The following is a 22031-nucleotide window of genomic DNA, read 5'->3' on the forward strand; positions in this document are numbered from 1 at the left end:
GATTTACAGGCCCTATTTAGGACTGTTTGGACAACTCGGCTGAGGGATCGGTGCTTTAATTAAAGATAATACCGAAAACTAATATTGCCCCCCCTGGACCTTTGCCTCACAGTCAACAGTGCAACAAAGTCCCGGGTTCTGCGGGCGAGGGTGAGAGTCTTAACCGGGTTTACACGTCTAAATGAATGCAGTCAGCTCTGGACACAAAGGCCTCTCCAATGTTCTTTATTTCACCCCCCCTACTTTCTCTCTGCCGACGCCAACAGCAACGTGGGCCTTTTTTCAGGCCCCAGCCCACCGCGGCGATGGCATGTTGATACTGTCATAAAATATTACATCCTCACTTTATTCATTAGAACTGTGCTTTAATCTAAAAATAACGTGGGCAGGGAATGAGACAGAGTTTTCAGCAGCACACAGAGATTAGGCCTGTGCTCCTCTCGCTGAGCACCACAGCTCGGAAACACTGAGGCCCGAAATAGACGTTTCTCCTCATAAAGGGCTCCTTCTTTGTAGTCGGCATACAGCAACAACATCTGCAGGGCAGTTTCTATGGGGGGAAAAGATTCGGGCAGGCTATCAAAGAGAGAGGCGATCTCCTGTGAGAAGTAGTGGGCGGAGGACTTCCATATTCTTTCTTTCTTTTCTTTTTTTCACCCTCTCTTGCTCTTTCCCTCTGTCTCTTGCTTCCAAAAAATCTGAAGCAATCAGGAGGATGCTAATAAAAGAAAATTAATATCACCTGTCAGCGCTATCTTTGGAAGATCCAAAATGAGAAAATGAGACCAAAGGATTCACAGTCTGGAGCTGTTCAGCGAGATGCAGGAAACCAGCGGAGGACAGGCAGGAGTGTGGTTCGCCGGGCTGATTTGAAAGAGAAGGATGACAGGAATCAATCAATGTTCCAAAGACAAACACCTACGGCACCATGACAGCCTAATGGATTGGGCCTGGTGCGTCATCCTCGGTTTGTGGAACTTAAAGTATATTTACTGGGACGGCATAGTTTCAAATTGTTTATCTTTATTTAGTGTTTCCTTGGAGATGTCACGTCTGGACAGATGCTGAGGATAAGGAACGTGACCTTTACATGACTCCACATGCTGTATATTTCAGGGTGGAGAATGAACCTGACGTGAAACCTTTCACTCACCTCTCGCAGTCGTACAGTGAATATTTCTAAACCTATGTGGCAACTGAAATAAAGTATGGAGATTTTCTTTTCCAGCATCATGTGAATGATTTCAGAGGAAGAGATGGACCCGTATCAGTTTAACACAGAGCTGATGTTGAACAATAAGACCTCCCTCATAAACCATCCACATCTCTTGACTATATGCTAAAAAGGCGGCGCCATAGCGTGGAGGTGAAAGGCGAGGAAGGGGGGGGGGCGACTTGATGATAGTGGCGGAGCAGAAGTGAATCCAGGGCTCTCGCCTTTGAACCGGTGAGCTGGCTAATCGGAACAGCATTGCCTGGGCACCGGCCGAAGACCTGGATCACGGCAATAAGTCATACCGTCGCCTATTGCCCTCGACGTGTTGCCCATCTGTGCCCCCCCCCCCCCCCTCCCCCCTCTCGCGTGCTGAGGCCCACGTGACGCACAGAGCTTCAGACGAGGTCTTGAGAAAACGCAGGCTGCCTGCCACTGAGCCCCTCATGGTACTTCTTCACGCCTCTCACCTTGGACTTGACCCCCACCGCCCTCCCCTACTCCCCCCCCCCCCACGCCCTCTCCTCAGCTCTTCACTCTCACACACACACACACATCCTTACCCAAGACTTTTAAGATTTACTGTTAAGAGCAGTGGCTGTCAGGAAGAGCGAACCGTGCACTTTCTAATTCAAACAAATGCAGCACCGGGGTCACGGAATCATCACGGAGTCACAAGGTGTTTCAGATGACTCGCAAGTGTTGAGTGTTAGTCTGATAGAGAGAGAGAGAGAGATGAGAGATGAGAAGAGAGAAGTCTACGCCGTTACGGGTGAGCAAAGCAGCGATGAGCTTGCGACCTCAAGCCGTGGAAACAAATAAAGCGATAAATAAGCACATAGATAAAGATCCACGCTCTTACCTGGTTATCACCAACCGTTATCACGGCAGGTGGATGTAGATCTTGCGCTGGGCTGGGGAGGCTTCTCATTTCGCAGAAGAGCGGTCCGCCATAGCTCTAATTGGTCTCCCACATGCATTGGCTGTTGGTTGGGTAGGAGGTGGAGGGTGATAAACGGTAAATACACATTTCCAGGTGCATTGTGGCAGAACTTGAGACGAACCGATGATCTCGAAGTGGTTGGTTTGAGGCCGGCTTGACACGCGATTTCAGAGGTTTACCACGCGGGGTAATATGCCAGGAGGTGTTTTATCAGTACATTTGAAATATTAGAGCTTGACTCTGACAAAAGGTTGACACACACACGTGTCCAAGGAAATGGCCGAGTGCAGTTTGAAAAATACGTTTCAGTTGAAAACATCACAGGAAGATCATCCATTGTGGTTATCATTGTGTTTTCCTCCCTCTTTCCTGCTGTGTTTCCCATTGACACTTTGAGCATGAGAGGAAAACAAACAAACAAACCAATAAACAAGCGTAATCCATATTTAGCCGGAATTGAAACAATTGAAAAATGGACAAAAAAAAGAAAAGAACCGTTGATCATTGTTGCCTTGTTGACTTCCCTCCCCCTCCTCCCCCCTCACATGATTTGGGGATATTACAGAACATCTGATGGAGAACTTTAGTCACACTCAACCCATTGTTGATCAGCACGCGCTCTCACGTGCACACCTGCTCCTCGGCTGCGCGTCGCGTCCCGCGCTCCCCCAGGGAGGAGAAGATTGAGGGAGGGACCAGAAGTGTGCATAATATTCCTTCCTCCGTGGGACTGGCTGCGAGCAGGTACAGCATCTCCACCGCAGTCCGCCGCTCAGCCTCCAGCTCACAGGAAACTTCTCGCAACGCAGTCGGTAAGTGCAAAGTTTTATTTTTTATTTTTTTTAACCGAAATTAAGTGTAATAAAACTTTAACAGGGGAGAGGAGGTGTAATATTATCGGCGCGGGACGCTCCTTTAAAGGCTTTAAAGTTTCTGTTTCTCCCGTCAGGAATTCTCATAAACCGCGCAGCGCGTTTTTTTTTCTTTCTCTTAAATCGAGTGCGCCGTTTCGTCTCTGCTCATTTTTGCGACTTTGCAGCAGCGGCTAAAAGTCAAGTCGCATGCATGTATCGCTTTTTAAAACGCTATTACGCAATGTCCTACGTGCTTGAGACTGCCTTCACAAGAACTCCAAACATACAATGTATAAGTAGGATCTATTTTTAAACCCGAATGAATAATCGGGCTTGTATGAATGCTCACATCTCTTTCATTGAACATTGCTTTCTTGTTTTCTCCCCATGACATTTAAGCAGAAAGTGCATGCATTTGAATGACAGAACTGATTTGCACATTGTTCACTTTCTGTGTGGGTACTTTCTGTTCCTATTCTGGGACAAGAGCGTCTGAATCTTATTGAGCTGGTGAACATCTGCAAGCATTGAGCAGTGGCGCATCTTCTCTCAATCTGTCAGCAGCTGCCACAAACTAGCTTTGCCAAATTGCTTAACATATGAATGTGAGGAGGATGGGACCTGCCACTGCCCATACACACCAATCCCCCCTCTAATGTAATCCTTCAGCTCAGTTCCCAGTGTCTTTTGTTGATGCTGCCTCAAGTGAACCATGTTAAGTGATAAGCAAAGTGTGTAGGAGGCGAGGAAGGAGAGGAAGGGGAAGGGAAAGAGGAGGAGGAAGAGGTGAGGCAGATGAGAAGAGGAGGAGGAGGAGGCGGAGGCGGACCTTGCGAAAACGAGAAAGGAGGGATACATTTGAGAGAGATGAGATGGAAATATTAAGTTGACAGGCCTCTGGGTGGATGGGTTTGCTTCAGCTGAAATCCCTTTCTTCCCACAAATCAAAATTAGCAGCGTTTGATTTTAAATAAATGGATCAACGCTCCTGTTGCCTCCTTTAACCCAAATCAGATAAAGATCGGATGTGTTGGCAGGTTTGACCTAAACTTTCAAACCGTGGCCCTGATGTTGCAGGTTCTTTAAAATCCACTCAAATTTCTCTTTTTTTGACCCCTTCTCCTCTCCCTGCCTCCCTCTCTCCTCTTTCTTTCACACACACACATACAGTGCATACCACACACACACACACTTGCACACAGAGTGTAAACAGCTCGCTACAGGTCGCTTCACCCTTCGCCCCCGTCTGTCTGCCGCGTTGATCCCTTCAGCAGGCCCCGCTTCTCCTGTCCGCAGCGTCCGCGATGAGTTACTACATGGATCCTGTTTCTTCTGGTCCGGCTCTTCACCCCTGCGACCGCCTGGGCGCAATGGTAAGACCTCCCTCGTAAATCACGTCCGTGTTAAGGCGGCCTCGGCTACCTGCTGCACACGGAAGGGCCGTTTTTTTGTCCGTGTGCAGGACTGTTTCCTCTGCAGCGTATGACCAGAGCGAGGGGGTTACCACATGAACACAGCCTATCTGAACCCTTTTTTCCCGTAGAGTTTCGTTGTTGCGCTAAAAGTCGCCGCATCTGTACACGCTGTTCCGTATGATTTCGTCAAAAGGTTAGGAAACAGCAAATTTCTGGAAGGCTGCGAAATCGCCCTCACGAGCTGCTCGGCGTTGCGCAACCACCATGAGCCAGGATGCGCTTCTCTTTAGCAACAAGGCAATATAAGCTACACTGTAAATATTGAGACCTACAGGCCTCCAACCTTGCCGCTAACCAATCAAATTGGAGTCAGGGCATCCCCGCTGAATGACACTTTCCTCAGCTGAGCCACCCGCGGTGCTTTTCAGCCGTGTGTTTGCAGGAACACCGGGGCTCTTAACGCTTCCCAAATGAGAAAGCCGAATACAGAGTCAGAGAGAGCGGGGGCCGGGAACATTGGGATTCCTGTCAGATGAGCGTTTGAAGGGGTGAAGGCCAAGGAGCGGCAAAATAAATGCCTCCATTTGTATGCAGAGCGCCATCACATTAGGCGGAGAGGCCGGGGTTATATGCAAATGGCAACCCCACCCTGCCCCGGTAGACAACACGGAGGGATACTGCTCCCCGCGTCCTAATTGGCTCAGGTGGTGGGGGTTGGCTTTGAAATTGAGACTACTGTATACCAGGGCAGACGTGGTCAAAAGGTGAAACTGGATCACCCAGCTCTCTTCTTTTGAATTTACACGAGCGGACTGATTTTCTGTTTAGTGATTGACAGCTTCTTATGTGCTTCACAAAGACCGATTGCAGAGAACAGTCGGGGGGGGAAATGACGGCATGTAGCAATTAAAAAGAAAATGCCAGAAGCCACTTTACTGCAAAAGGTGATCTTTGTTCAGGCAAAAACGATGCCGCACAGAGAAAGGCCTCCCTAATGTGGCACCTGTAACATAAGCATAATGCAGCGCGCTTTGTGTTAAATAGGGAGTCATTTTTCAGACACAAGCTTACAACAAAGTGCTTACATTTGTGACTGAAATAGAAGCACCGATGTCCCGAATGACTATAAGGACAGCTCAGTTCCTTAAAGATCTTACGCGCAACTTGGGAACCCTGGAACAGCATCGTCGTTGACTACACTTCATTATATCGGTCTGCTGCACACTGCAGCTTCTTCCTATTAGTGGGCCGACGAACAAGACATCGAATGAATGAATATGTACAGCTACAGAATAATCATCTGGCATTGCATGAGAACATTCGTTTATTGTATTTTTGATGAAGGTTTTATGTTTGGATATTGTAAAACTGTTTCTCAACTAATGCAGCTTTGCACAAATATACGGTATGTTCATTTTACAAAAATTGGTGTTGTCGCCACTGTTATCTCTGTCATCCTTTCAGTCAAATCCATAAATAGTCCATGTGGGTCCTTTCCATGCCATCTACCCCCCCCCCCCCCCCCCCCCGGACAGATAGGAGAGAGCAACGTCCCACACAAACCTCTGCAGAACCTCGTAAACTGTCCTCCCCGATCCTGGTGTCATGTTTGCCTCCATAAAGCTGGCCGGCTGCTGATAAATGCCGCCGTGCTTAAACAGGAGCTTCTTATCAGATCGGCAGTCACTCCGTCAGCCGCTTTGTCAGTTACTAATATGACATATATAGCATGTGACAGTCTGACATTAGTAAGATCAACTGAAGCTCTGCTCTCAGTGTCATTTTGCACGTTACAAACTCTATAGCAGATAACAAATGTGGAGTATTACGATGACTTTGTATCTTTATTCAAAATTATAGTAATAGCAGGTTAAAAGGAACACAATTTGACACATTATTTTGGGGTCTGAACCTGCTTGAACAAACTTCTTGTACCTTCTTGTAACTTCAGCTACACTTATGTTCATGACACTTTCATACAGAACCGTCCAACAACATTTGTCGAGTTTCATGCTTCTAGTCAAACGAAGGCTTTGATATGCTAAAAATGTTCTCTTCCACCGTATTATCTCTTGTATCCACAAATAATTTCATATCTGTCCTGGCCCTCCTGTCAAGTGCTGACTTTAGACTTCCCTTTTGGTGCGACCTCTTACGTGAACATTCATGTGATAAGCGGAATAAATCAACTCGGCAAAAGATAAACCGAATGAGTCAAATTTAGCCGTTTATCTGTGCGGGAAAACAATGGAAACAAATTCCAAGGTCACGCTGTCGGCCACAGCTAAAGTTTGATCAGTTGTTTGCAGCTTGGCGCATTGAAGCTGATGAAACCAAACATACCGAAGTAAATCGACTGCTCAGTCACCTACAGTATCCCTCGAATCCATGCCGCAGTTGGCTTTGGCTAAATTGTGCTGTGTGTTGTTTTGTCTCCAGCGGCATGGCGGAGGGGCAGCGTTGGGACCTCCGAACCACCACCCGGCCGTGGTTCACCCTCAGCAGCAGTTCTTCCCGTCACAGCCCCTTTACGTCCAGGACCGACCCCTGCAGGAGGTGCCCAACGGACATGACCTGTGCCCCGCAGGTAAGACCGGGAAACACGCGGTCTCACCTCAAATGTGCTTCCAGCTCAACGGCTCAAAGCAAGCGAAATACTTTCGGTTGGGGCGGAATGCTCAGGAGTCGGGAATCATTCGCACTCCAGCATTCGCATCTGCCACGGTGGCGGACGCGGCTGGACACCCCGATTCACGCGCGTTGGCTCCGCTTGGCCTGGTGGTGCTGCTGCTAATCCTTCACCAGATCCCCCCCCCCCCCGCCCCTCTCACTCCCCGTCCGTCTCGCTCTTTTTTCTTCTGAGGACAACCAAATGCTGTGCATTCTTCTTCTGCTTCTTCAAGTCCTGTCCCTCCGCTTAATTCTTTCTTTCCTTCTCCAGTTTATTTTAAACTGGAACATTCCTTCGAGTGCATTTCCCTGTGTTTGACTCCGGCCCCTCTTCTCGTCCTCAAAAGTGATTGATGCTGGCGGACTGGGACGCACGCCACGGGAGTAGGGTAGGGTTGCCGGGGGAGCACAAGCTTTCTTCCGTCACCTCCCTGAGCTGGATGCAGGGGGCAAGACAGGGGTCTAAAGGGCGGCCATCTTTTTCCCAAGCTTCTGGTTTGGTCTCTGGAGAGGTGGAGGGGGCCTGAGTGAACATGTGTGTGTGTGTGAGAGGGAGTCAGGATCTGATGGGATTTGCTGATGTTTGTTGTCCAGAGACACACTCCTCTGGAGCCCTCTCTTCATTGCTCCCAGCGCTAAACCGCTGACATAAACATTGCTGAGTGGAAAAAAATGACCGAGCGTTGACCTTTTTTTTCTTTTTTTTTTCTTCTTCTCATCCCTCTCCACAGTCCTACGCTATGCAGACCACGGGTCTACGAGCCTTCTAGCCACCTGGATAGGTTGTTAGAGTCATTAAGCAAACGTTGGTGCTGTCGTGTTTTTGTGCTACCAGTATAAGCCGTTATATATGTCTGCGCTAACCTTAAAAGTACCCGAATGACCTCTGACACGCGCCTCCAACCCTGCGGCCGTCGCTTTGACTCAATTCTGTCAAACCGAAATCCTGCTGGAATACGTTGGGCTTTCAGAACAGAACTCTTTCCGTTTGTATATAATTAGAGATGGGGGCAAAAACTATTTCAGCTCCCTCCTGCCGTGAACATGATTTGGCAACTGGGAGATTTCTGCTTTGGAGTAATTTGTGCGTAGCATCTAACCACTGAGGTTATGCCAGTTATATGAGTCGGATTATTCGCTGGCTGTGTGCTATAAAACCAATTAGGAGACATATTAGTCAATCAACTGAGGATTTGCTAGAATACCGCGCGGCGTAACAATTTCACCAGTTACACCAAGACAAATACAAACACGTCTCGCTAAATTCCATAAACCTTGATAACCTGATCTTTTTTTTTTCTTTTTCAATTGGGGCAGCAGACAGTTGTAAACACCACGTTGAAATATCGTCACCTTTTACCAGTTGAGATCCCAAACATGTTTGCAAAAAGTTACTTTATTTGCACATTCAACAGTTATCATTCATCATCCATTCATGAGGAGTCGGTTTCAGGCTGCAACCGGGATGCAAGTCCAGTATTAACTCTCTTTTGGCTCAACCGCTAAAGGAAATGTTTTGCTCTGTGACTTCTAAATTCACTAGCTAACTTTCTAAGTCTGCCGTAGTTGTGAGCAGAAGGTCACTCTAAAGCTTCGTAAACGCCGAGAGGAGCAGCGGTTTCAGGTTCATCCCTTATTTGAAATGTTGTCATATAAAATATTGATTAAAGGCACTTTTAGTTTTCTGTGAAACCAGACTGAAATGAAAATTTCTGACAATTAAAAGAAGATTTACCAGAACAATAGTTACGAGGTGATAAAAAACGACTTTTAACTCCATATAAGAGTACACGCTTGATGGAATTCCTTACTCTCTCACACATTTCATCCACTGTCTTGGACCTGAGGCTAATATATTCAGTTTAATATCAAAAGTAGGTATAAGCCATTCGATTTTACTACTCGCGTCACTTCTTTGAGAGTGGATTGGGTGTTGTTAAAATAAAATGTGCTGGTGTGAGAAAGAAATGGCACAGAGCAGATGTTAGGCGAGGACGTTAGATGGGAAAGGACCATCGCATGTTTGGCCCGGCGTGTCACACACGCTGCTTCCTGACAACAGCCATGCCATGGTGATGTTTACACTAACCCAGCTCTCCTCTTCACTACGCAACGCTCAAACCACACTATCTGTGTGTGTGTGTGTGTGTGTGTGTGGGGGGGGGGGGGGGGGGGGGGGGTTCGGGCCTACTATCCCATTGAAATCCAAGCACAGATATCACACACAGGCATCCACACTCCAGCAACATCCTGCAGTGATGCACGCTCCACATATTCATTCATTAAATTCACACCCTGCACTCTGTTGTGTATTGTATTACTGCATCCTCCCATTCAGTCAGACAGGCGAACACACACACACACACACACACACTCTGTCACGCGCACGCTCCCAGGCACTCATGGGTTCCCTGTACATTTAAACGTGCCCTCCCATTTAGTACGCGCATACACAGCTGTGATCTGGCACTCAGGGACCATTGGCCTGCGTTTTATTTGATGTGATTTGACAGCTGGACGGTTGGACAAGGAGGCGGACGGGGTGGGAAGCTAAGGAGGGTGGGCGAAATACACTTTTGAGGAGAGAAGACAGATAAAGCGAGTCACAGGGCTGAGACCCGGGTCGGTGGGAGGAGAGATCGGGATGTGGAGCCTTTAGGGGGAGGGGGATAGGGGGAGGTGGTGGGGGGGGGGTCTTCGCCTCTGATGAGATGAGGGGCACGTCCTCACGGGCGCAGGCCCATTTTTTTTTATTTTCAAAAAGTAAACAGGCAGCCCGCGGGGGTCCGGGGGGTTATGGGAAAGGAGGAAACAGTGATGCTAATCAGGCCAGCGCACACTTCCCCCTCAGACAATAAAACAAAACAAGAGTGGAGACACGGAGAAGGGCTTGAGCTGCCGTGGTCCCACAGTTGAACTGCGAAGTCTGATGACAGTTCTGAGGCGAGAGATGTTGGTCAATAAACAGAGGAAAAAGGTAATCGGTTACGACCACACAGCACATTTGTAGATGTCGGAGTATTTTTAGCAATCTCAACTATTTCCGTTTCTACGTTAGACTTCTGAGAAGCGATTTCACTGAGCATTGGGAAATTACAGTAAAAGTGTTCTGGAATTTCAAACCCGTAACTCCAAGTACTTTTCTTCCCTGAAAAGAGCAATTCCTTTTAAAACTCTTTTTATTTCATGAGCCATTTATTGGAGTGTTTTGCTAAATAAATGCTCTTCACCTCGCAAACCGCTGCCCAATGGCCGACCGTTGAATCGGGAATCAGAAAACATTTAGTGCCATAATATGTCAGACAGTAGTCTTCCTTTTTTCTGGAGGCTCATCGGCTCATTCAGCGAAAATGGTGTCAAAACGAGACGCAAACGCTACTTTTTTTTTTCCACGCATGCATCACGACAACGTGATCTACATCAGCAGGTTATACGGTCACCCGTTCACTCGCCAATACAGACTACACGGACTTTAAATCCAAGACTCTCCACTCATCTAAGTACTGGAACTACGTGCTGCTGGTGTGTTCCAACGCAACGCAATTCATGCAAATGTGGTAAGTTCCTGTTGATAGCGGTGACTCATTACAAACCAGCCCGCTTGGAGAACATGCAGTTCTGACACACATACGATCACCGACGGCTGATGAAGCAACAGATGCCAGCTCACCAGGAAAGGTTGCGCTTTAATGAATCCTAGGAGAGACCTCCTATTGTTTTAATGTTTGTGTCGGGAGCTTAGCAATATTAACAATGCGTGCACGCCAGTAATAGTAAGTACATTACTGTTCCTCCTACTGTTTCATGTTCTTTCATTGTGGCATCAAGTCCAGCCGGTGAAGGTCTCTTCTTTCCTGCTATAATTCAATATACACAACACGCAACGAGCAGCAGCTATTTAACCCACAGCCATGATCATTATTCTGTTGAGTGTACTTTGTAATGTACAACCTTCCTTTGTTTAATGAGAAATGAACTAAAACCACAGACTGATGTCCCCCCCCCCCCCCCCCCCCTCAGCTACAGCGACTATGGGAGCTTTATCTGAGGTGGTAACAGAGAGGAGGGAGGGCGAGACGACAAGAGGGAGGTCCGGGAGGCAGAGAGACTCGGAGGGGGGGGGTGGGGATAATTGAATTATCCGCACAATGGAGTGATGGGGGGCACGTGGTGCCGTTAATGGAGGAAGAGATGTCCTTTTTAGCGAAGCTAATTGTTCAGAAAAGAGCCGAGCCTTTGTTCAGGGAGGCCCTGCGACTTTCCACTTACACGCGCGCACACACACACACACACACAGGCACTCACACACTCACACACACACACTCATACGCTCACTCCCTACCACACACGCATGCATTTTGGAGACTGACCCATGTCCTATCCCTCGCCGTGACTATAACCTTCACATAAACCTCAGCCTAAACCAGGTCTTCCCCCTAAAATTGGCAGGATTTGAATCACGGGGACGTGCAATTGTCCATATTTTGCCGCCCCAAAAAAGCCAATCCCAATGGTGTGACTGCGTAATCAGATCCATGTCCCCAGACGTGGGTAAAACACACCCACACACGCGGGAATACATTACTCCTGTCCTAGCTAACCCTCTGATCTCAGCAGGGGGACATTCAGCCCGTGGCAACTTCACACGGCATCCGCCGCAGATAGAGCCGAGACTGGGCTACTAGACGCGGACCACAAGGACCCCACTGTTTTACTGTTGTACCGTCTGCTGTCTTTTTCTGTCTGTGTGTGTGTGTGTGCGTGTGTCCGTGCGTGTGTGCGTGTCTGCGAATGAGATTAATCACAGGAATCAGGAATCTTACAGAATTTTACAGAAATGTAAAAAAAATATGTCATACATACAAGGAATTTGACTTGGCGGTTGGTGCGTGACAGTAGACGGTGTAACAATAGACACCAAGACAGCAGTGCACAAGTAATAAAATAAAATAAAATAAAATGCTAATGCTATGGGTGAGTATAAAATAAGAGAATAAAGTTAAAAATTGAAAATATTTAAAAAGTTAAAAAATAAAGTGCACTATCACACTCCAAACGCTGCCCGTTGACACAACACCGAAGCCTCGAGGCCGTCTGAGACGTTTCACCCTCTGCCTCAGCTAATTCAGCGTTTTCAGATTTCCCCGTTTGCGAACGTGAAAAGAAAACACAGCGTTTGAATCCAAAGCGTCTCGTGAGGCAAATCAAAGACAAATGTCGCTCGACAGCTGTACGGATCGCTCTAAATCGAATAACCTTTTCAGTTAAGTCAGTGAAAAGTAGCAGGTGCGACGGCCACATCTCAGTCAGGCAGACAACACAGATGTGCCAGCGACACACTCGGGCGGCGAGCAGGAGAGAGCAGCGAGGAGAGAGGAGACGCGAGAATGAGCAACTGTTAAAACCATGGCAACAGCATGTGCCGGCTGAGGAAAGGGAGGCTCGTTTGGTACGTCTTCAGGTGGACGTTCACGCATGCCGTTTTATGAGTCGAGACGGTTAACGGTACTTTTATAGAAACAGGAAAGTTGTATTGTGCCAAGCTTTCACAATATATGTTGCTACAGTTGACATCTGGATCACCATGGAGATAAACTCGATGACTGGATGTTACATTTTCTTTTTAACGGAAAAATCCCTCATGTCATCATGAGTGTCCTGTTCATAAAAATATGTTTGTCTTCGAGGTCGTTGTACACCGGGCTGTCAAAGGGCCGTGGAAGTGGTCATTGCTCTTCAGATCAGCAACACAGTGCACAGATACAAGCACAGAATATATGTTCTAATAATCGCCTACTCATGATGGCGTCCTCCATTTTGACAGTTCCTTAACGGCGTTCTGCCACGCATTCTGAAAGGAATTATTAAAGTATTGTACAAAGTGAAGTGGGCTGCAGCCTGGCTATTAGTCAGCGACGCCATTAAACCCCTAATGCGGGCCCTCGGGCACAAAAGGACCCGAGCTCTTCTTTTAAGAACAGATTGGAGGGAGTTCATTAACAGAAAACAAAGGAGTCCAGTCAGAGACAGTGACTGACTGACTGAGATGAAGTGAGAGCTACTCTCCCCCCCCCCCACCCCCCTTCCGTTCTTCTCTTCCATCACCCCCTCTTCTCTTGACCCCCCCCTGGTGAGGCAGCTCCTCTCACCACAGAACCCACCGGCACTCTTCCCAGACGAGGCTCCTATCGGGCCAGTGAAACCTGACCCAGGGCTGCTAATGGAGCCGGCGAAGTACCACCGGTTGAAAAATCCATGTGTGATCAATATCCCCGGCTCCCCGGCCTCCATGCATATGCGTGTACTGTATACATGCAGACGTATCATATAGATGTGCATCATAGCCGTGCCATATGACTCACTAAACAACATTTGATGGGGTTGTATTTATGGAAGGAGAGGCTGGTGCCTTAGAGAAAGCCATTTACCTTGTTTCATTAATGGGCAAAAGACTGCACTTACCCTGAAGCTACGTTTTCGTGCACTTGTGTAGAAGCAGAAGGTAGAGTAGTGGGAATTACCATTGCAATATGTAATACTAGTGTTTTCTTGCTGTGGTGTTCCTGGCGAGCAATGGTTTGATCAATCCAGTAATCCATTGTTCGGGATTGCTGTGGATAAGAACACACATGGTATAAAAAAAGAGCAATAGAGATTGAGAATGGGAACATATTCTACCCAGTTGATACTGAATTTCCAACAATGGTCTCAGTGACCAGAGACCCAGTTTGATTGATTTTGATATTTGTACTACTAACCCATTTTCACACCACAAACAAATTGTATGTACAATTGCACCTATTTGCAAAAATCTAGCCTCCTAACACAGCCGGGTAAAGAAAAAAAAACCCCAACATGGTTGTTTTTTTATTGACCAGTACAAGGTGAACAGGAAATACTCTGAGGTGTTTATGAGGGTGAGTTACAAGTTATGAGGAAGCCCGAACCAGCAGAATATGGGACACAGACGGGCCGGACTCCCCTTTTCGTCGGCGTTTCTCCGCAAATGAATTATACGGCTAACCAGATCAAAGCTATATAAATATCTAAAACCAATATTGCGCTCTCACTCACACGTTTATCACAATAATATCACAAAAGTGGCCACATTTCAATTATGTTTACAGGGCATTTTTATTTTTACATTGTTACTAATGGTCTCTCATATGGATGACACGTCCAGACACTCGTATGCTGTAAACTATGTACTTTTTGGGTGGTTTCACGACGTGTTGAATACTTGAGCATGACAGTAGGCATGATGGAGCTGACGAACGAAGGGTTCGGGGGAGGAATGTGTTACGTCATCACCACAGCTCGCTCTCACCTCTCCAGGGGCGTTTCTCATCCCGGTGAAACGCGCGCGATTTGCGGGAACTTGGTTCCTTGGACTGTCGAACTGCGTCGTGACGTGACCGGGGGGTTTGGCGCAGGAAGCCTTCTCACTGAGCCGCGGGGGAGGTGGTAGTAGTAGGAGGGGGGGGCGAGTTGTAATTGAATTGTGAATCGACGGGCAAAAGTCGGGCCCAAACCCCGCCCCCTCCAGCTGCCGTCACACTCCGGCTCCCCGCTAGGCCACGCCCACAGGCAGCGATTAGAGAGGAAGAAGTGAGTGAGTGTGTGAGCGAGAAAGAACGAGGAAAAGAGGGAGTGTGTGTACATGTATCGGAGAGGTAGAGAGCAAAAGATAAGTTACGGGTAAAAGAACCTGAATCGTTTTTTACTGCGAGAGGTTATACAAAAAGTAGAACTGAGCGCGGTGCCAGAAGGAAGAGAAGATTTCTCCTTAATATTGTGTTGGGTTTCTTTTTTTTGGAGAGAAGGAGAGAGAGGGAGAGGGAGAGAGAGCGAGCGAGAACTGTTAGAATAAAAGCGGGACCCGGCGTCATCAAGTCGAACTGATCCGATGGTCATGACGGCAGCGGTCGACATGAAACCGACGTTAACAATCATAAAGGCTGAAAAGATGGACGGTGAGTAGGCTGCTACAACTCTTCTGTGCGAGCGCGCGCGCGCGCCTGTCAGTTGACGGAGACCGACGTCGCGCGCGCGGTGTTGACACCCGTCGTTTTGTTAAGGTAATCAACGCGGGGGCACGCGCCGGCAGGGACGTGACGTCCAGAAATCCCATTTCAGTGCGAGGACGCTGTCGGTTGCTCAATCGCGTACAGCACGCAACACTTGCGCGGAATGCAATCACGCCGCAGGCTTTACGGTCACGCAACCGCATCCACAGCCTGCGCGCGCGCGTGGGCTTCTCATGTTAATTGAATCAATCAGGCTCAGACTGGTGTACGTTAATAATAAATATATATCCGGGGACACGTGACGAAAGTGCGCTTGATTAGTATCGTGTTGACAAAAACAATGGATGTTTACTTCAAACAAAAATGATTATCTTCGCATTGTTTTGGGGGGTGATTCTTTCAGATGCACTTGTTGTGTTTTTAAAAGGAACTACTTTTTGAGGTATGCTTGTCATGTCTGACGTGGCTCAGTGATGAGTGGGCTTCTGTCATACTGTCTTTTAGGACGTGTGTCACTCAGAGTGACGGCAGACACCGTTTAGTTCCCCTGTGCTCTCCTTTTCTTCCTGCTGTGATCTCACTGCTGACCTCTGACCCTTCTGCTCAGTGCCACCCCGGGAGAACCGGGGCGCTCTGCCCAGCCGGCATGGGAGAAAGGCAGTGGTGCCTCCTCCTCCTCTACTTCCCTCCCCCTCCTCTGTGGTGGTTAAAACTGACTGTCCAGAGGGAAGGCGAGGCAGGCTGAGGTGATGAATCTGCAGTGCTGAGGCCGGCCTCTCTAAACCCCCCCGGGGCCTGGAAGAGTTGGCCGGCTCCAGGGGTAGTCCGGGGCAAACGCAGAGAGCCTGCAAAGGTCATCAGGGTTTGGATTTAAACCATTGTGTGGTTTCACTACTCCATCCCTATTTTGTTTATTTATTTACCCAGTGTGATGTTACTCACGGCGGCATGTTTAGATGATTTGCATCCAGCGGCTTTTCACATTAACAAATCCAGGGCGCATTTGCAGCTCGGGTGGCGTTGGGCCTGTTAACGGAGCGACACTGATGCATTGTTGGATATGTGATACTAATTGCTGGTGTTGACACGCTACCGTGGCTGTATCTCACCGCGTTAACCACACTCTCCTCGCCAGCAATACCTGCAGAGCGTTGATCTGCACATCTCAGGAACTCTCATGCAAAGTGCTGACGACAGCAGTTGAGTTGCCAAAGCACAGCCCTATCTTTCGAAACCATTTTCTTTTTTTTTTTTTTTTTTGCAACGCTCGCGCCCGCTTCGCAGTTTGCACTCGGGTCAGGCCGAGGCTGCCAGGGAGCGTCTAACAACTTCACACAAACAACTCATCTCTCCACCCCTGTGTCTCACACACAGACACACTTTGTTCACTTCACTTATTGCTAATGGCATGCTCGGTAGGTAAGTGTCCTCATCCCAATAACACCCAATAGTGTTGCAGGCATGTAAAGGCGGGCACTTTGCTGAAATAGATAAGAGCGGGAATGCATGTGTCGATTTTTTCTTCAAGATTCTTATTCTTATTATTGTTGTGTGTGCAGATTAACAAGTTACTCTGTGCAATGAAATTCTTATGTTGCAATTTCTTGGAATGGTGAAGGCAGCAGCTGTCCCGATGGACAAGGATGCTCAGCTTTTCACGAGCAAAGCTCGGAGCTACGTCATTGTGGGAACTAACAGTTGTTTTCTTTTTTTACTATATACACCCCACTATCTGCTTTCAACCACCTTACTATGTTTGTTTTTTCCTTTGCGACGGAAGTGCAGCGAGTGTCAGCTTTCTCAAGGCCTGTCCTCTTTCTCCTCGCCGCCCCCCCCCCCCCCCCGTGGAGGTAATTCTTTTTAAAGTGCTCACACTGTGCCGGGGTCAGAGGTGCACCCAAACAAGGCATCTAATGTTCCACAAAGTTTTTTTCCCTCCTGTGCCCGGTTATAGTTGTCAATTGCTGACACAGCACACTTCCTTCCATGTAACCCGGACCATGGTAGATTATTATTTAAAGCAACGTGTGGCCATAACACCACTGTCAGCTCTGCAGAGGCAGTTTTTAACGATAGGAGAGAGCGCCGCTTAACTAGGAAGGTGTTGGATGGTGAAATTGCCGACCTGAAGGAGCGAACGCTCTTTTGGTGTGACTCTTATTCAGTGTTTGGGGACGAGGCCGCGTGGGCTTCCGCACACACACACACGGCAACTGAAACGGACAATCGCAACTCTAAGTAACGATGATATTTTGAAGAAGCTTTTCAAGGTGTGATGATTGATGTGGGGAAAACGCACACAAAAATGTAAAATCCAAAAACAATTTTTTTGAATGTACTATTGGATCTACTTTATTGTTCCATATAGTATTAGATGGAGAAAATCCAATTTTGTCATTGGTGAACGTAAGAATGTTACATTAATTATTTTCCTAGGAACTGTTTATGAATGACGCCCATTGTTTGGAGGTTATCCAAGTATAGATTTGATATGCAAGACTGTCAATCATTCACTAGACAAGGAGTTGTCCACTTTCGTCTTGAGTGAGTCGTCCCTCTTGTAGTTTCTGTTCGTTGGGCTTGAAGGTCGGGGTTCGGTGGCTTGCAGGAATGTTTTAGCATGCCCTGCTGGGCGCCATGCATGGAGGCATGGAGGCCGCTTGAGTGGGAGGCTCACCTTCGTGGGATCAAAACGCTGCCGCCGTGCCCGACGCTTCTTCTGAGAGCCCTTATAAGGCATCTCCTTCCACAACCGCCAACTACACCATGCACACAAGCACAAACAGGCCGTGCCACACCAGTGTCTCTGACAGGCTTCACTGACTTTTCTTTTTTTTTTTTCTTTTCCAAGGGTGCCTCCCACGGAGAGGGGTAGCTTGTGTCAGAACGGAGCGTGTTGCATAAGCTCCAGGGTTTTTTGCCTCGCCGTGTTTGTGTCAGCACTCGTTCAGTAGCGCGGAGTAATACATGCCAATGTTTGAGGGTGTGTGGCTGCCTGGCAGCTGTGCAAACACTGTTTGGGTGATCCGGGGATCTCTTGATGTGGTCCGTCAAAGAATCGGACCAATCGCCGCAGAGCGGTCCATTTTCCGTCTGATGTCAAACTGAGGGTGATACGGTTTGCCCGACCAGACCTTGATTCGTCAGCCAGTGTATCACTTAAATGTCATAAGGTAGTACTGTAAATAGAGGACAACTGATAGCATCTTCCCGTAGTGGACCCTCCCTGGCTGGTCAGAGTTATCAACGGACGGGACGGATATATATGTATATCATTTTTGAACAATGCTTATTTTCTTTCTTGCTTTCCCGCCTTAGTTGGTGATTACAAAGAATGACGTTGTCCTTTTTTGTTCAGTCGGCCGTCATTTATTGCCTCTTTGTCCAGGCTGTCATCTGCTGTGTTGCCCATATACAGATTAAACAATAATAATGCGTTCGTCTCAACGCTTTCCTGGCAACTACACGCCTTATTCTTTGCTTATGAAGCTTAGTCATAAAGCAAGGCGTGTTAGTGCCAGATACAGCAGTCTCCTAAATAGCAAGCATATGGTGTGAGAGAGGGGGTTGGTTGTTTTCGAAAAAAAGGGAGGCCTTGCAAGGTGTGGCCGATATGATGGTAGGTCCTTGTTATGCTCTAAAATAATTAGAGTACAAAATTACTAGGGGTTGCCTATCCTTTTCAATTGGTCTTCAAAGGCTTTACTCACATTCCACAGAACTGGTCCAACGAGCAAACCTAAGGAAAATATGTTACTTGGCTGGTGATATAAAGTATTAGTGAGCTTTCTTCACCCACCCACTCATACAGTTCCTTGTCAAGTGTTCCTCCCCCTCCTTTCCCTTTCTTCCCTGTTTTTCCAGTGCCTCTCTGTTGGCCACATGGCCATTTTTCACACGCCACCTTGATGTGGTGGATCGTGCGATCGCGTTGAGTGCAGTTAGTCCAGTCCAGTCATTCCTTGCTTGTGATCCCTGAGTCACGGTACGAGACGCCTGCTGCACCACATGCGTTTGCTTGGCTCGCTTACCGGCTCTAATGCCACAGGCCTCTCCCTTTGCCTACGTTACAAGTGTGACTGTGAGGCCCAACTAGCCTGATTCGGCCCCAAAATGGCGCCACTATCATCGTCAGCAGTGCTGAATAACTGTGTTTCTGTTTTATAGTTCCATATTTAGGCGTGTTTCCTATAATATGATGGGGAAAAGGGCTAGTTTAGCAACATGTCTGCTCTGAGAATCAGTCCAATGTCCCCAAAGTTAGTGGGTTACTCTCACAACGCGCCCTTAGCTGTCCTCAACAAGGCCATGTCACTCATATTGTGTGTCCCAGATTTCCTTTACTTGTTTTCCGTTTGGTCTGTACGCTGCACACCACCTGTTTTTGAAGTCAGCGTGCTGCTTTTGTAATCAGGGGAACAAATGGGGAACAGCCACAGGCTTATCTTTGTCCGACCTACAGCATCAGACTTTTATTGACTGATTGTCAGCAAAGGAAGATAAGGATGGTTGTGTGCGCCAGACGTGGGAGTCTGGCTTCACCGTGTCGGTGAAACCGCGCGGCGCTCATTGATGACTCGAGCCTCGGCGACGCAGCCAAATTTGGAATGTGCCGGCCATGGAGATGCGAGATGGAAAGGTACGTTTTTAGACTGCCTCTTGAGTTTAGTGAGGAGGGTAAAAGCAGCTGGATTCCACTGCCTGCTCTCTAGGTCTGAGAGTTGCTTTTCCTTACTAGGTCGCCTGCAGGCATACATATATATTATGCGAACATATTCGAACGGATAACGACAGATTGACTGTGAGCGTTTTCAGTTTCAGAATCATCCGAGAAGATCTTTGCTTTGATGTTTGTTTTATGCATAGTTTACCATGACCAATTTTGAGTCATTGCGTAGGAATTTTACAAGATATGGTCACCGCTTTCATCATGACCAGTCACATTGTCAAACGACTCTGCACGATATCCCCTGAAGTCCAGTCATTCTTTGACAGAATGAGTCAATTTATGTGTGAGTGAGAGAGGGAGAGGGAGAGAGAGAGAGAGAGAGAGAGACATCGAGAGAGGAAGATGGGGAAAGCAAAGTGAGTTAACACATCAACAGTTTAAAAAAAAAAAAAAGGAATGGAAATAACTTCCATGTCTTTATTGCGAAATACACGAGTTGTATGAGCCATCGCGCCATGGTTCACATCATTTTAGGCCAAAGTATCACGGAAAATAACAGCCTTATCTTACGTAAGATAAAGGATGAAGACGTTTTTTGCTTGATATTTCATACTCCTATTAGCCAGAGAGTCTACACCGAGCTCAAAATAGAAGGCTAATTATTCACCCCGAGCTGAAACCTTTTTTGCCACTTAGACCACAAGTCATTTTTGGTCGGATTAGCGGAAAACAAGAAAGCTGTGAGAGGCACATTACTGATTGTAAAACCGAGGTGGAATGTGAGGCATGCAACATGAAAACAGCGCGGTCTGGGGAGAATTTATTTATCAAGTATCCATCTGTCGCACATAGCTTGCCTTCAAACAAGCAACAGGCTCTTGTATGTATAATTGGACCCAGCCACGACAAAAAGTTGCATGTGAATGCGTCGGCCCAAAAGAAGGGCAGGGTGGCAAAAAGGCTCCGTGTGTGTGTGTGTGTGTGTGTGTGTGTGTGTGTGTGTGTGTGTGTGTGTGTGTGTGTGTGTGTGTGTGTGTGTGTGTGTGTGTGTGTGTGTGTGTGTGTGTGTGTGTGTGTGTGTGTGTGTGTGTGTGTGTGTGTGTGTGTGTGTGTGTGTGTGTGGCTGCATGCCGTCCCACATGACTCGAGATTCTATAAGGAAACCGCTTGTGGAATGTATCCGTTTGGACCAAAAAAGGCGACAGGCAACCATGTTTTGTGGAAAAAATGCAACACCGAGAATAAACTGTTTGTCGGAAAGGTTGCGTGTTTGGTTTAACGCCTAAACAGTCCCCCCCCCTAGTGCATCCCGTGTCTGTTTACAACACGCACGGAGCACGGGAGAGGAGCTCGCCCGGATACAGCCCAGCTAACGCCACCTGCACTCCGCTGCACCAAGCCCCGCCTGGCAGTTGCCCTCCCTCACCACTAGGTATAATTAAACAAGACAGCGGAGTCCTTCTGGACTAACTAGTGTTTTTCATTATCATGAGATATAACAGATCTCTGCTGTCTGTGTCTGGCTTTAGTGCATGCTGGGTTTTAGTTCCAGCCAGATGTATTGCTTTGCTTTCTCAAAGTAAAAGGACTGGAAACTTGTGTAATCTGATGTGAGAAGTGCATGCCTGTTGCTCAACTTTTGTTTTTAATACTCGAGGATTAAAAACAAATTAGTCCTTTTTTCAAACTGTTAAAAGATTACGGAGCAACAAATGAAATAAGCCCCATACAGCCACATCTTGCTGAAATCGCTTTGACTCTGTTCCACTGGTTGTTCTGGGAAGGAGAGAAGTTCCTTGAAGCTTTTAGCAAAAATATGTTTAGCGTCTGCAGCTGATGGCGCGTATCATTTCAACCTCAGACGTAATGTCATATCAAGCGCTGAGACTTTGGCGTAAACAGTAGAGTTAATGCACTTTCGCATCACGAGCTAATAGGATTTCTGAGATGGAGGGAGTGGGATGAAGAAAGACAGCAAGGAAGCTACAGGGTATTACTCTCACTTATTGGCTCCTTGAGTAGCCGATATGTCTGTGGTGGTGATGATCCTAGACGACTCTGGTTTCATGGCCAAAGACGGATGTCAGCAGTAGCGGCCCCGTCCCGTGCAGCTGCCTTACACCACCGCAGGCTTGTGCTTCGAGAGGGCAGCCAGAAGCCAGCGGTGGAGACCTAAGAATAAAACGAGTGCCTCAGCACTGTCTGGTGCGATGGTCCTGGTTTCGGGGCGTTAACACGCC

General features: G+C 47.6%; 1 protein-coding gene and 1 long non-coding RNA gene across 9 annotated transcripts in view; one reads left to right on the top strand and one right to left on the bottom strand.

Moving 5' to 3' along the window:
* Positions 1-634: 634 nt before the first annotated feature.
* Positions 635-2711, bottom strand: LOC144411460 (uncharacterized). The gene is made up of 2 exons (XR_013468631.1): positions 2076-2711; positions 635-864 (listed from the first exon to the last, which is right to left on the bottom strand). It is a non-coding gene; the product is annotated as an uncharacterized LOC144411460 (long non-coding RNA).
* A 30-nt stretch (positions 2712-2741) lies between these two features.
* Positions 2742-22031, top strand: part of ets1 (v-ets avian erythroblastosis virus E26 oncogene homolog 1) — a 33623-nt gene continuing 14333 nt past the window's right edge. For 2 of the 8 annotated variants that reach the window (XM_078108391.1, XM_078108394.1), the window contains exons 1-3: positions 4181-4383; positions 6865-7012; positions 7827-7877. In XM_078108391.1, coding sequence (XP_077964517.1) covers positions 4315-4383; positions 6865-7012; positions 7827-7877 — 268 coding nt within the window. In that variant the 5' untranslated portion in view covers positions 4181-4314. Of the gene's footprint in view, positions 2969-4180; positions 4384-6864; positions 7013-7826; positions 7878-14376; positions 15069-16409; positions 16542-22031 lie in introns of those variants that run through there. The other 6 variants (XM_078108404.1, XM_078108408.1, XM_040177413.2 and 3 more) reach the window with 5 other exon arrangements.

The sequence above is a fragment of the Gasterosteus aculeatus genome, chromosome 1 (assembly GCF_964276395.1).
Source record: "Gasterosteus aculeatus chromosome 1, fGasAcu3.hap1.1, whole genome shotgun sequence".
NCBI classification, from domain to species: Eukaryota; Metazoa; Chordata; class Actinopteri; order Perciformes; family Gasterosteidae; genus Gasterosteus; species Gasterosteus aculeatus.